This window comes from Elephantulus edwardii, unplaced genomic scaffold, assembly GCF_000299155.1.
Source record: "Elephantulus edwardii isolate Elephantulus edwardi_28Jun2011 unplaced genomic scaffold, EleEdw1.0 scaffold00048, whole genome shotgun sequence".
Lineage (NCBI taxonomy): Eukaryota > Metazoa > Chordata > Mammalia > Macroscelidea > Macroscelididae > Elephantulus > Elephantulus edwardii.
In genome coordinates, this window is record NW_006399798.1 from 1852846 (window position 1) to 1868123 (window position 15278).

The 15278-nt window shown below is 54.6% G+C and overlaps 1 protein-coding gene across 2 annotated transcripts in view; it reads right to left on the reverse strand.

Moving 5' to 3' along the window:
* Nucleotides 1-15278, reverse strand: part of RPTOR (regulatory associated protein of MTOR, complex 1) — a 285559-nt gene that overhangs the window by 120185 nt on the left and 150096 nt on the right. For both annotated transcript variants that reach the window (XM_006886162.1, XM_006886161.1), the window contains exons 5-6: nucleotides 10442-10588; nucleotides 461-636 (exon numbers count right to left, since the gene is read on the reverse strand). In XM_006886162.1, coding sequence (XP_006886224.1) covers nucleotides 461-636; nucleotides 10442-10588 — 323 coding nt within the window. The remainder of the gene's footprint in view (nucleotides 1-460; nucleotides 637-10441; nucleotides 10589-15278) is intronic.

Sequence of the window (15278 nt, forward strand, 5' to 3'; positions counted from 1 at the left end):
AGGAGGAGCAGGAGCAGGAGCAGGAGCAGGAGGAGGAGCAAGAGCAGGAGGAGCAGGAGCAGGAGGAGCAGGAGGAGGCACTTTCTTTATTCACTGTTAAGGTTTTGATGAAAGACTATTATTATTAAGAATAAGTTGAAAGATTATAGTCAAGCAAGAAATTAAAGGACGGCTTTTTCCATAACAGCTGTGTGTTTCTAAGGAGAGTCGCGTATGCGTAACAACCTGTCTCAGTACAAGGACAGACTGCAGAATGAACGAGGATTTGGGGGGCGCTCTAGAACCCACAAAGCCATCAACTGTACACACGATGCCGCAGGCAGAACTGCCTCTCTAGCTCTTAAAGTGACCTCCTGAGTGTCACAGAGACCCAGGTAACATGACGAGCCTGGCCCAGAGGCTCTGGGGAGGTGGGTGGGAAGAAGCCTCGTTCAGGTGTAGGGGCACAGCAGACACTCACCAGCGCAGGGCGATCTTGATGGGTGTGGTGAGGCAGGATGTGAAGAGGTCAGCGGGCAGGTCGGGGATCATGGGCAGCAGCTCGGTGGCCTCGCAGGCGGCCAGCTGGATGCAGTTCTTCATGGACGGCGGCAAGGGCATCTGGGCAAGCGGATGGTTTGGGTTAATGGCAGCGACCTAGGGGAGAACATGCCGGAAGAGAGAGTAACTCCCACCTCACACACCTGCAGAACAAGGCGTAAAGGTGGGTGGTCTGGGGTCGTGTGCATTCTCAGGTCCCAGGAGAGCCAGCGTGTTCAAACCACAGCTGGAGGGTGACCCCAGATCTGCCACAGCACCTCCTTCCACTACCCTGGATGACGGACGAGGGTGAGCGCTGGCCAAGGTGATGGTCCCCTTTAGTAAGACACCAGTGTCACATGTGTCCCTGGGCCCTGTGTAGGGGTCTCTTCTAGTCACTTCACATACCCTTCCCTCAGTCTTTATTCCAGTGTGACTCCATCTCGGTGACACGGAGCATTTAACAGCAGGGATGTGTATCCAGAGGACACGAAGCAAAGGTCCCCGATGGAACCCCACCTGCACAACCATGTGCAAGCCTGAGCCCACATACCCATCACCCGGAAACACAGAGACAGAGAGGCAGCCAGGGCTGCGGAGAGGGACAGACCACAGGTGCTCTCTGCTCAGGTGTGTGTGCACTGTGGGCTGGGGGAGGGAAGTCTTCCTGCTTCTACTAGCCCAAACCTCTTTGTGGAGGGGATGGGAGGCCAGATGCACCACCACGATGCTTGGAGAGTGTCCTCCGCTCAGCACACATGGGGCCACCATGTGCTGGACTGACCCAGGGGCCACCAGCCTCCACAGGGCTGGCTGGGAAGCTGGAGGACGGCCGATCCCTAGCTAATGACCACTCATCAGGAGCACCCAGACACAATCCTACTTCGATGGAACAAAAACCTCATCCAAATGAAAGCTTTCTGAACAGTGTGTGTTTTGGGTCTGCTAGAAGACTTCTGAATCCACCAGGAATAATCCCAGCTTGTCTAGTTTTCCCAAAGACCATCAAGAAATCCCAAGGCCTCACATGCACAAACTCCTGCTGTCACACTGCAGACATTGACACACTGATACCACCCGGTCCTCACGCTGCTTCACTCGCTCATCTCGGTCACCCACGCCGTCTGCCATCACTCTGAGCAGTAAGGAGGGAGGTTCACAAGAACTGCTGGCACTCGACCGGGAACATGTCACAAGCGTGATGCACAGGGAGGGAGTGTTGCACGCAGCTCCGCCCGCTCCTGTGACAACCGTGAGCCAATGTCACCACCTGCTTCATTGAGGACCAGGCCCCCAGCCCTGCGGTCCTGCCCTGTGGCTGCGGCTGGGTGGCACCTGACCACGGAGCCCAGCTGGTTCCTGGCGAGCCAATGGCGTCAGGGTGGAACTGTGCGCACAGGGCCTTAAAGGACTGGAGTCTCAGAGGTGGACCTCCAGTCCTTCTGGCTGAGGTGCCTGCCCCCATCAGGGGGACGTGCACGAGGAACAGGCAGAGTGACAGGATTTTCCTTAGTTAGTGACCCTCAGTCATGACTTGGGAAGAGAATGAAAATGCAATGTGGGGACACAGAGAACAGGGTCACACAGACCCCTCTCCCCACTCAGAGCCTGGCTGGCATCATCGTTATACGCTGGACTGCTAACTGAACGGGATGGCTGTTCAAACTCTCCAGTTGTGCTGTGGGGGAAGCAGGGGCACCTCCTCTCCTTAGGCGTCAAGGCCTTGGGAAATCTGGTCACCATGAGTCCGCACTGATGGGTCAATGGTGGCTTTGGGATGACGAGGTTCTTATTACTAATCTAGAACTTGACATGATTTGCCCAGCAGGAAAACCCCGGCAGAGCTGAGCCCCTTGAACACCGCGCGTCTGGGTTAAGGCAGGGGTTCACACAGCACTGACCCTCCTTGGAGAAGGGAGCTGATCTCCAAGTGCCCTCCTCTCCTGCTCTTGACTCTGTCAGCAGCCATGCGGGATGTCCAGCAGCCGGCCCCTCCCCGGCGGTCACCACACGCACTTTCTAACAGACTGAGCACGCTGTGCAGCGGGCTGCCATTACTGCTGCAGAGAAAATCTTGCTTTCACGTAAAAAAGTGCCTCAAAGGGAAGGTATTTAAGTTACAAATTTTCAATAACCTATTCTGAGACAGGAACATCAGACAGAGGTCCAGACCCATTTCTACTATGTTTAATAATAAATACAATTCCAACTCTAATGAAAACGGCCGCTTCGGGCGGAGGGCGCTTTAACGCACGGCGAGGCAGGCAGCTCCACACTCCTCGGCTCGATGAGCAGCTCCACAGGAAATGAGTTTTGGACCCACTGGGCTGGAGGTGGGCTGAGCCTGGTCCTGCCAAGGCCTCTTCAGCCTGAGTCACGGAAAGCTGCTGGAGGTGACAGGAGGGCAAGCAGGGGCCTCGCCTGGGGATGGGCTGCCTGGCTTGTGTGGACAGGACTCAGGTGCTTGATGGGGGCAAATGTCTGTGCTCAGGGAGGGGGTTAGGGACGGGGAGGGCAAGGGGACTGTGTGGTGGCACCAGGAATTAGGCACACACCTCACAGGGAGCCCTGGGGGAGGGGTGTTGAGCCCCAAGGGTAGGGAATGAGCCTCGAGGGTAGAAGGTGAGCCCTCAGAGTGGGAGGTGAGCCCAGAGGGCGAGCCCCGAGGGTGGGGTGACCCTCAAGGATGGAGGAACAAGCTGCAAGGGTGGGAGGTGGAAGGAGCCCTGAGGGTGGAGGGTGGGTGGCGAACCCCAAGGGGGGAAGACCCTCCAGACACAGTGACCAAGTGCCAGTCATGATGGCGTGGAGCAGGACTGGGGTCAGTGGGCTTGCTCCTGTTCAGACCAGCCCCAGCAGCTGACCTCAACAACAGAATGACCATCATCCAGCACACAAGGTCTAAGAAAAGGTGGAGATGATTTAAAAAAGAAATAATCAGCCCTTTCTGCTAAAGGCAGGCTCCACACTCCCCTGTCCTCCTAAAGGAAGATGTCCAGGGCTGACCACTCTGGCCTCCACATGGAGGCCAAGGCATCACAGCGCTGAGCGGAGGAATCAAAAAGTCCTTGCTCTTGTCAGTTCCAATCCTGGCTGCCGCTCCACCTCTCACTCTCTGTTAGCCTTCCCACCAGGCGTCTGAATGCCAGTGACTCTGGAGAGAAAGTTTCCCAGCAAGACCACCCTCTCCTAGGTCACCTTTAGGAGAGACGAACTGAGGGAGGGCTGGGAAGACACAGGGAGGGAGGGACTGGGGGAGGGCTGGGAGGACACGGAGGGAGGGGCTGGGGGAGGGCTGGGAGGACACAGGCAGGGGCTAAGGTAGAGAGGGACAGGGTCAGAAGGAGGCGGCGAAGGGAGGCAGGCTGACCCTGTAAACTGCACACCGCCTCACTCCACCTGCACTCACAACCTGCCGGGCATGGGGCCCAGTACGGCACGTCAAGGACGTCCAGAGAAGGAAAATGGGACAGAGATGTAGACAGACTGCATCCCAAGTATGGCCATTAGAAATTAACTTCAAATGGGCCTAGTGGACATGGCCTGGTGCTGGTGGACGAGGAGCGACAGTGGCATTACCCCAGTTACAGAATGACCCCGTGACTGACAGAGCCCACCTGCTGGCAGGACACCTTTCTTCCTCAACACCACGGGGTGGAGAGAGTGGGCGAGAGCTAGGCTTCAAGGATAATTAAATCAGTGACGCTCATATGAAACACGCCCTGCTACAGCGTTCCATGAATGACTCGCTTTTTAAATTTGTTAAAACAAAAATACAAAATATTTATTTTAATGGCTGGGTTGCTTCCTAACTCAGACCCTTCAATTGATGCTGCTCTTCAAAAACTGCCTGTGTGTGAGGCTGGCCCCAGGGGCTCACAGTGTTTCTAGAAGGGACACCCCACTTCTGGCTCATGACAACTGCCCCTGGAGCCAGATCTTCCTAGGAAGGGACCTCCTCATCTCGCTGCAGGGTGGCTGATGCATTCCGTTAGCACCCAGCTCCCCGAAGATCACACAGCAGGAGCAAGGTAGGCCTGGAACTGGGGACTCCGTGATCCAGGCCGAGAGACAAGGGCCTCGTCTCACCAGGTGAGGACGTGTATGATGAGCTGCCCCACGGACGCTGGCTGGAGGGCCCTTTGGAAGGACAGGCTGGCACAACCGCCCCAGAGCTGAGCCAAAGGAAGAGCTTGTTATCTGAGAGGCATCTCACCATTAGCAATTCCACAGCACGCAGAACGCTCTGAAATGGTTCTGCAACTCAGGGATGTGGTTTAATTAGAAATGATAGCCAGATCCCACTCGCCAATTACGCTCAGTGAGTACATGAAGTCGGGGCACTCAGGAATCCTGCCACCCATAGGCTGTCAAAAGTGACCGCGTGAGGATGGTGATGCTGCCTTTCTCACTCCACCGTGGGGTCCAGTGCCCCTAACGGAGCAGCGGGCACGCACAGGTGACACCGAGGAAGGCAGCTGATGCGACCCAACAGCCCAGCTGTATAAACCTGGGGTGAGGCTGTGCTCCTGCGGCATCAGCTGCTCTGCAAGGCGTGAGGCACTCCACCGAGTCTGACGACGGAGCTGGCTCCGTGACCCTGTGACGGGGGCCTCAAGGGGCTGCTGACCAGGGACAGTGCTGGCACGGACAGGACCTGGTGACCCACGGTCTCCGCACCAGCAGCAGCAGCAAGGGGACACAGCCTGATTTCAGGGGTGGTTTCAGCAAGCCTCCAGGAAGCACCACAGTCCCCACCCGTCCGCTGAGGCATCAGGTCATCCTGGCCTCTGTTTCCGGGATGGCCCCTCTCCGGGGGACTTTCCACACAGAGCAACGCCTAGAAGGAGAGGTCTTTGGGATTGTCATCACACAGAGGTCTGAGTGTGCACGTATGTGTGCAGATGTGTGTGCAGGGCTGCGAGCGTGGATGGGAGTCTGCACGTGTCCAGGCAGGCACGGGGCACGAAGGGCTGTGTGCATGAGTGCACACACGCGTGACTGAGCTTCCTGGAGAACACACCGCCTAGCGGGTCCCCCACTGAGACACCCCACCCCAGCGACTATATCTCATGGTGCCGAGTACATTCTAGAGACATCTGAAAACAGATGAAACGGGGAAAAAATTCCACTCCCAGACTCGGCCGGGAAGGCTCCACTCTGCCTTCTACGGCTGTAAATACTATGTTCTATTCATGAGTTGGGGCTCTTTGTCATACAAATCAATACAAGATCAAACCTGCTCAATGCAGCACAGGCCTTCTTAATGACGATGACTGGAGGTGGGGTGTCTGGAAGTGTACTTATTTATCAAGTCAGATCTATAAATATTCCCTGAGCACCTACTTCATAAGAGGCGCTGTGACAGGTTTACAGAAAGGTCCTAAATTACAGCCGACAACAAGCGCAGAAGAGAGACTATGAGACAAAACATAATTAATCGCCACATTAATTGGGTAAAGGACGGCTCTAGGAGGCTGGCGGCGAGACTTTGCAAGGAAGCAGAGCGGGTCTGGGAAGGGGGGGGTCTGTTAACAGCCACTTTGTTCTGGGTTTCATTTCCTGTCGGCAGTGGCCAGGGTTCTTCAATGTTTCACGCAGAGAAATCACTTTTTTTCTTGCACACCCAGACGATCAGATGAGGGGGTGCAGAGAGCTGCCGGCCTCCCGTGTGCACGGCAGAGGGCTGCCTGTGAGGCCGGCACAGTAAATGCCTGGCTAGTTGTGTGTGCACGCTGGCCCCTGGTCACATCGGTCACCAGAGACAGAGGGAGGAGTAAATGGAAAACTCAGGTGGCCACAGATGAGGTGGACAAGACACCCTGCAGGGCCCTGGGACCTGGACATGGGAGGCATACAGACAGATGTCCTGGTCTCTGGCTGAGCAACTGCTTTCTTGGGTATGAAGCTAGGGCCTTGGGGCTAGATAGCCCCTCATGCCCTCGAGGTAATCTCCCCTTCCAAGGCCCTGTGCCCTCCTAGGTCCCCATTGTCGCCACTGCGCATTCACGGTCCACTCAGGCATTGCCCTTAGTCCTGGGCCTCTCTGGGGCACAGCTGAGCCCCTCTTTCTCTGTCCTAGAAAAGGGGTCATGGCCCGCGATCTCCAGACATTATTAACTTGAGCTTGCCACTGAGAGAGAGCACAGGTCCATGCCGGCCCCGGCACCCGGGTTCCTGCCGTCTTGGTGCAGGTGAGCAGGGTAATGTCCAAGTGGCATGTCCACGGGGGCAGGTGACGGACGGCGCTTCTTGAAGACCACTTCTGGGAAAGTTCATGAGACAGCCTTCCTCTAGTTCGCAGACGAGGGGTAGTGCCCCTGATGAATACTCTAGAACAGTTTCATTTCTCTCCAACTCACTGTCCACAGGCCCTGGGTTAAGACCACATTCCTTCTGTGGTTCCCGTCTGCATGCAGGTCTCATGGGACACTAGTGGCAGACCCAACGGAACAGGTGGGAGACTGGTCAAGTTCACCTACTCTTCCATGATAAGCAGTCGGAGTGGTGACTGCTCAGTGCTAACAGTCCAGACCTGCAGTCCCACGGGACTGACCAGATGTGCTATCATGAAGACCTGGGGCTGACACGAACCAGCAGGTGGGCCAGGAAGCATTCCACTCCAGGCTCCTGGGCCCCTCCCATGAGAACGGGGGTAGCCATGGGGGTGGCAGGGCTGTTTCCTGGAACACATTTGCTCTTCTGAAAAGATACAGACACAGTGAGCACTGCTCCCTCCTTACTCTCAAAGATGGAGGCAGTACTGGAGCCACGGTGGACACACTGCCACCGTCAGGATAAAACACGACTGTCCCCCAGTAGCCTGGGATGACAAGAGCCTGGGTCCCTGATACCACTGCCATACAGCTAAGTCATGTGGGGATGGTCTTCTGCGTGCATTTTCAACAATTTTTTAAAATGTGTAAGAATATTACTTAAAGTTACAAAATATAGAGAAATCAAATAAAGTGAGTTATAACTGAGTGGCAAACTTTTCCAGAATTCATAATTGCAGACAAATACTCCCTTGAACTTCAAGTGCCACGTGTGCACTGACAGGCCCCCACAGCCCCTGCAGTCTTTACATAGCAGCCTCTACGGGGAGATGTGGGTGCCGGCTGTATCACAGCGGAAAATCCACAGATGATCTAAAACCAAAGTCAAGAAGTCGTACAGACAGATTACTTACAGACAGGAGAATTCTCACCAGAAGATCTGAGCTGTTAAAAGTATGTTCCCTTCAGCAGCAGGAGACATGATGGCATAGTTTTTTTATGTGTCCTGTTGCTAAGTGAAGGGTGGGTGGTTCGAACCCCCCAGGTAATCTTCGGAGAAGGTGGGCATGATCTTCCCCTAGAGATTTACAGCCTTGGAAAACTGATGGGAGGTGGCTCCAGGTCAGACCCGGCTGTAGGTGCATTTTCAGTAACAGAGCTTCAGCCGGGATGGGGTAGATTCACTGAAAGGCTACAATCTGCATGCTTATCTGGTACACAAACTAATTTAACAAAAACATATTAAGTTTTGAAAGCATTTTCTCTTAAAACTTTTCAAATCACTTTTCCTTAATTTTCTAACGATAAAATAACAGGACAAAAGGAAAAGCATAGAGAACATGACAGAGTGGCAAAGAAGTGTCCCTAGCTTGGTGCTGTGCCAGCTGCAAGCTGCCTTCCGTTCTCCCTACAACGTCCCTGGAGGAGAAGCGGGGAGGAAGGCCACTTGCCAAGAACAGGGAGCTGAACTCGCTTCTGCAGACTGCTGTCACTCACATCGCTGCTACAGCGAGCAGCCTCTATCGGGGAAACAGGCTTTCTGTTCCAAGCTCTTGTTCTGTGCACAGTATTTAATCATTCTTACATTTAATCACACGCCTTAAACCATTTACTGACCGATTTTGAGCCATGCACAGTCACCACCCATTTCCAGTCCAAAGCACTAACAGGAGACATAAGCTGACAAGGAATTTGGTGAACCACAGAGAGGAAAAGGACTTTCAAAAGAACAAACTTAAGAGGGCGTGCAGGGTTGAGGCTTCTACAGATAGTGAAATGACTAAAGCGAACTTGAAGATCTTAGCTGGGAGCCAATTTCATGATTTTAATTTCCGCTGCTTATGCAAGAGACCAACTGAACAATAGCCAATATGAGCAACTGTAATGGAAAAACACAAGCCTATCTACACTGTCACTTTGAAAAGGAAGCAGTTAAGGACCACGTTGATCAGGAAGCCACCCATGCATCTCCTGTGCACGTGATCTCCTGAGGAGCTGAGCGAGTCAATTCAACACATTCCTCGCAAAAAGATTATGCAAATTGTGTGAAATGAGCAGCATCTTGGCTGATGCACCCTTGGCAGCATGAGCGTGCATGTGCCATGGAGCGTGTGGGGGCAGGTGTGCGTGGACGTGCCGCGGAGCGCGTGGGGGCAGTGTGCGTGGACATGCCATGGAGCGCGTGGGGGCAGTGTGCATGGACGTGCCATGGAGCGCGTGGGGCAGTGTGCGTCGACGTGCTGTGGAGTGCCAGGAGGAAGCCTCTCGCTGCCCCGCAGTCCACCCTCCATCAGGTTTTCACAGCTGTGCATCTTTACAGGAGGCCACAGCCTCATCTTTCTCTTGGGCAGTGGCTGGCAAATTCGAACCACCAGCCTTTTGGTTAAACAGACGTCCATGTAATGCACGACAGAACTAGAACTCCTTGCATGGGACAGACTCACACTGGACTTGACACGCTTAGGGCTGAAGTACGCTTACGGCCAGGTCTACAAATGAGGCAGGGCTCTTCGGACCACAGACGCAGAGCAGATTCCCCAGAGTAGTTCTTAGAGGATCTGAGCAAGGTGTTCCTGCTTTGCTGTGAGGCTGCTGGGCCCCTTGGGTTACCTGCCCCGGGCAAGCCCAGTGAAACGTCTGACAGCAAGAAGGGGCCCTTTCCCTCCAGAGAGCACCAGAGGGACCTGTGGTACTTGGCTTGGTTCTTAGGAAAAAAGGCATTTTATTATGTGTCACTCTTAGATAGTCATCTGCATAAGGACTTAATTTATAAACATGAGATATTAAACTGCAGAAATGTTCATTTTATATTCTACTAAATAGAATTTCAAATTTGACTGTTGATTGTTTCAGCAGTATCTTCTGATGAAATACGAAGAGAACAGCGACACGGAGGCCCGAGGAGACGCGCACCAGGCTCGTCTGCTCCGATTCGCAGCCCGCCAGCCCTCGCGGGGCCTCATCTTACCCACACCCCTGTGCAGCGAGCACACGATGGAGGTCCGGAACGGAAGCTGCCTCTTACAGTTCCCTTAGAATCCACTGTTTTACTCAAACAGCAGATAGTCATGAAAACAACCACGTCCAGAGGAGCACCACACAGCTTCTCCCGGCTGTGACAGCTCTGCTGTACCCACTGTCACCCCGTCGATTCCAGCTCACTGTCCCTCCACTGAGGCCTCGTTCCCGAGGCTGTGAGCCGGCACGGGAGCCCGGTCCATCCTCCTCCCAGGAGCAGTCAGTGGGTGATCCGCTGACCAGGCCAGCTCCTTCTGCCCCACGGCACTAGGTCCCTTTCGTTTAGCACCCTGGGTCCCCGTTAGTATCACAGAAAGCAGCTGGAGCAATGATTGAGATGGTGATGGGCTGAAGTCAGTGACCAGAGGCTGGTCCACTGCTCCTCACCTGAGTGTCTGCTGACCTTGACATTTAGCTTCCAAGGTGGACGTCGCCAGATACAAGCTGGCTCTCGCAATGCCATCCCTAAGTGGATGCTTAGATGGCAAAGGGCACTGCCTGCTGCTTTGGCCTCAAGCGCACCCTCTGACCCTCAGTGCTGTGAGCAGGTCTCCATCCCAGTGAAGGACATGAGCCTCTGGGAAGCAGCACCCCCTGCCCGCCTGGGAAGCACCCCCACCTGGGCTCACCTCCAGCTCCTGCTCTCTCTGAAGGGCAAACTGCTTGAAGGACTTGACAATGAGGCCGGCGTTGGAGCAGTCGTAGACGAAGATGGATGGACTGCCCATCCAAGTCTGCAGGTCATAGATGGACAGTGGGATATACTGTGTGTAGTTCTGGAAAATAAAATGCGGGAGCACGGTCATTTCTTCCCTGAGACCGCACTGAGGTTCCCCCAACAAACCTACCAGGTCCCCCTTACAAAGCGGCTGCTAACCCGGCCCGGGTCCTGCGCGACCAAAGCAGCACCACCAGCGTCCAGGGTCACTCCGATAGGTGAGTCCTCGCTCACCTCTGCATGAGCCGCGCCTCCGGGAGACACGTCCCTGGGGACCCCCACACCTCTCAGAACGCACTCCCCTGGGGACCCCACAGCCTTGGGGACACACCCTGGGCTCTGCCCTTCTGACACTGTCACTCCCGAAGCCCCAGTCAACATTATTTAGGGAGAGCGTGGATATTCCGCTCTTCAATTAGTATGCTCAAGGTCTTTCTTAGTGTTTTATTTAGAAGTTAGTACATACATTTTCTAGTACAACCCTGGCTTTGAAAGCTGCTTTCTGCTTCTCAGCGGGCATGAAGAGGTTTATTTTTTCCTTGAGAGTCTTTCTCTGTGGGCTTTCTTGGAGCCTCTGATCCATTTCTGAGGTTCATGAATGCAGCCCCACCGCCATGAGGCCACGGTTTATGCCCTTGAACCACAAAGTGTACCCACGTGCCTGAGAACTCCCACAAACGCTATTTACAAGTGAGTTCTCACCCATGATGGAGCCCTGGTGGTGGGGTCACCACGTGCAAGGCTGCTCACGGGCAGGCCGGTGTCATCAGTCCATTAACTGCCCCATGGAAGAGAGGAGGAAGGCGGCTTCAGGAAAGCCCGCAGGCCTGGGACCCTGCGAGAGGTGACCGGCCGGCCAGTGCAGCCAGACAGGGACTGGCCATGGTCTCTCTAGTCCAAGGGCAGGATGAGGACAGAAGGCCAGCACTCATCAGGGACAGGGGATATTGACAATGGCCAGCACGCTCAGAGCCAGGACCAGGAGAGAGAGAGAGACAGAGAGACAGAGGGAGAGAGGGAGGGAGGGAGGGAGGGAGAGGTGTGTGTGTATGTGTCTGTACAGCACACTCAGAGCCGGGACCAACACCCCACTGGGAGGCAGCACTGAACCCCCATCCTGGAGCACATGCTACTTTCTGGTTTATGATTCTATGAAGGCAGCAGTTATTGCTGTCCGAATTGTTGTGAAAGAGTATAGCAAACGCTTTCCATCTGATCGATTCACCTTTGTGCAGGGGAGCCTGGGTGTCCGACGGTTAGCACACTCAGCAGCTATGCTGAAGGACGGCTGTTAGTGGCCACTGGGAGCCTCTTGGAAGAGCGGTCTGGCAATCTATCAGCACACCAACACCGCACGGCAGTGGAGCCAGCTGACCTCGGACACGCGGGTCACTCGCACCAGCACCCACTCCTTGCCGGCTAGAAATGTGCAACCTGCACCATCTTCATACCTCCAAGAGCCTCCAATCACTGAGTGACGTGCTTTAAAAATTTATTTTGAGTAAGGTTTACAAATCCTAATTTCCCATACAATCATTCACAGGTGTTTATAAACGAATGACAATGTCTAAGCAGCCCTTTGTCATACACTGCCATCGCCTTCATCTCACTCAATTTCACCCTGCACCCCCTTGTGCCTACATGTGCTCTCGACAAACCATCAGGCCCCACAGCGTGGTCACAGGGCCACCTCCTCACAGAGCTTACAACACTGGCCTTGAGGGTGGGAGGGAAGTGACCTACCAGGCTCATTCATCTCCCCCAGTGGGAGCTTCACTCACAACCCTGGGTGGGGAGGGCTGGACAGGGTGCTGGGAACAGAGAAAGTGACACGACATCTGAGTAGGGACTCGAAATGGGCCCTTTTCTACGGAGCTCTTCTGCCTGTTCCTTTCCTTGGGCAGACAGTGTCCTTGGGCAAACCACTGCTGTCAGAGATCAAATTCCACACTTCCAATAAAGGGTATTTTCCTAACAGCCTCATCACTGACAGTGCCTCTAGAATCGCCTGGAGGTTTGCTCATGTCTCAGAGAGAAAGCCCAGAGGCAGGGGACCAAACCAGGCCAGGCCAGGCCAATGTGGTGCCCAGGCAGCGGGCAGTGAGACCCACAGAGGCAGGGGACCAATGAGGTTAAAAAGCGTGGGGCCTGGGCAGTGGGCAGTGAGACCCAGAGAGACATCCAGCCCACACAGGGTGTGTGTGGGTGCATAAGTCAGGGTGTGGAGGCCGTCTGTCCTGCCGAGTCATGGGACCTTGGGGCTTGTCCTCAAGCAGCACCCTGCATGCAGACCCTGGGAAAGCCCCCATCCCCCACCCTAGGCCGCTCTCTTTCTATGAAGTCGACCACCCCGACTACTCTCTACCCTCTGATGTCCACCTGTCTTGACTGTTCTTTAATCTGAAGTCCACCCCTCCCTCCATGATGTCCACTGCCCCCACCTCTGCTCTCTTCTCCATGAAGCGCCCCCGCCTCCCCCATCACGGCACTAAGCGGGTGTTCCTCTCCTGGGCTGTGACAAGCAGAAGCAAAGTTAGCACAGGGGAGAAACACTCCCAAAGAGGAAGAGAATTTAATCAAGAATAATGAGCAGGGCCTCGCACCAGCAGATATTAAACAGACTATAAATCTCTGGTAATTATAGGACAGCATTAGTGAGGGAGGGCAAGCCAGACAGATCACCGCAACAAGGGGCTGTGTACGTAACTGCAGCTCGCCCCGAGGGAGGAACCAACAATGCCATGGTCACTGCTGCTGCTCAGCTCCTCCCAACAGTTCAGGGTGGGCGACAGGTGCCGTGGGGCAGGAAAGGGAGCGCGCCGTGTCCTGGTGAGCACAAAGCCTTCCCACGTCCCACCACACAAACCTTAAGGAAGAGCACTGATGCCACAACATAGGACTGACATAGCTGATTTCTGAAAACCTACCAGGAGCCACAGAAAAGTGTGTGAGGTGCTGGGACCCAGGCTCAGAATGTGCATGGCTAACCAAGCGTCCACTGTAGACACAATAGTGGGCAAACAGGAGAAACCAGCAACTCACAGCAGCCCGAGGGCCGGTGGGGATGCCCACCTTCCCAGGCCTGGGTGTCACCGGAGTGCAGGTCACAATGAGAGTCAACTGTTTGCCCACTTTTGTCCACTAACTGGGAAAAGATGAATAACACTCTACGTTGAAAAATAAAGAAAAGCAACAGCTCAGTATTTATAAAAACATGTCCTCCAGCTCCTAGGTCTAAGTCCTGGGGACAGAGAGAGTTAGAAAGGATACACAGTGCACTGGTGTGAGAAATGACACCAGGGTTCCCGGGGCGGGGTGCTGCCCTGCTGTCAGTGAACTACTGTAGCTGGCACCTCGCCCACCTTCCTCTGCAGAGAACTAAAGCCCAGCCAGACGGAAAGCAGACCCACCTCTTGTCCCTCTTGATAAAGAGGCCTGAGGCTGACCACTGCTGTGAAATAACAAAATACAGCAGGATGTCACTACATACCACACAGTGTGCACACCACACACTGCGGGATGTCGGGACACACTGTACCATGTACACAGCACACCGCACACAGCACAATGTCACCACACACGACACTGTGCATACCGCACACAGCACACGGTCCACACCACACACAGCATATTAACACGTGATGGGGAACGTTATGCTACAGAAAGTGTCATGTTCCTGGCAGGTTTCCACGTAATGAGAACACAATCAATAATAGCTGAGCGAAGGACTAATCAATGGTAGCGAGAACATGAAGATCAAACTGCTGAGAGTGTTTTCCATGGTGAGGGAGGTGGGGGCGCACGGGGCTTCAGCCATCTGCACTTCTTAAGGCAGAAGTCACCTGCACAAGCAGCAGACGCACTACACACAGACTGCAGGAGGAGGCGCATGGCCTGGGGTGAGCTGCGGGGCTCACTGTAGTGTCCCCACGCTCTGCAGAGTCACAGGAGCCCACATACTACACAGAGCCAGCAAAATGAAAAAGGAAAGTGCCCAGTAAATGTCATATTTGACAGTATTTTCTCCTAAAATGCTGGCAGGACATGAATAACATCTTGCTGACTGACAGAGGGACAGGGCTTCCCCACTCCTGGTCTCTTGTGCCCTTCATCCACTGCCACTGGTCTGTGGGAGAGCAGGGACACAGGTCACCTGGCTGGGCAGGGTTGCGGGCACCACAATGAAGGGCCTCCAGTGCCAGCATGGAGAGCACTGAATCACAAGATGACTGCACTCCATGGCTGTTTATTCACCACCCACAGTGTTGCAGGCTCCACAAAGAACATCCAAGACAGCTTGCACGGTTCAGGCCACACATGCACAGAGAAGTCCCCATCTCACCGCTACTGTGTGGTTGTTTGTGTGATGGTGTGGAACACGAAGATGTGTGTGCATGGTGGTGTGTGTGCACAGAGATGTTCCCATCTCACTGTCAGTGTGTGGCTATGCGTGTGATGGTGTAGGGCACAGTGGTGTGTGTGACAGCACGTGTCCTTGAGTGCACGGTGGTGGCGTGTGCATGGAGGTGTAGTGCCCGGTGGTGGCCTGTGCATGGAGGTGTAGTGCCCGGTGGTTGTGTGTGCATGGAGGTGTAGTGCCCGATGGTGGCGTGTGCATGGAGGTGTAGTGCACGGTGGTGGCGTGTGCATGGAGGTGTAGTGCACGGTGGTGGCGTGTGCATGGAGGTGTAGTGCCCGGTGGTGGCGTGTGTATGGAGGTGTAGTGCATGGTGGTGGCGTGTGCATGG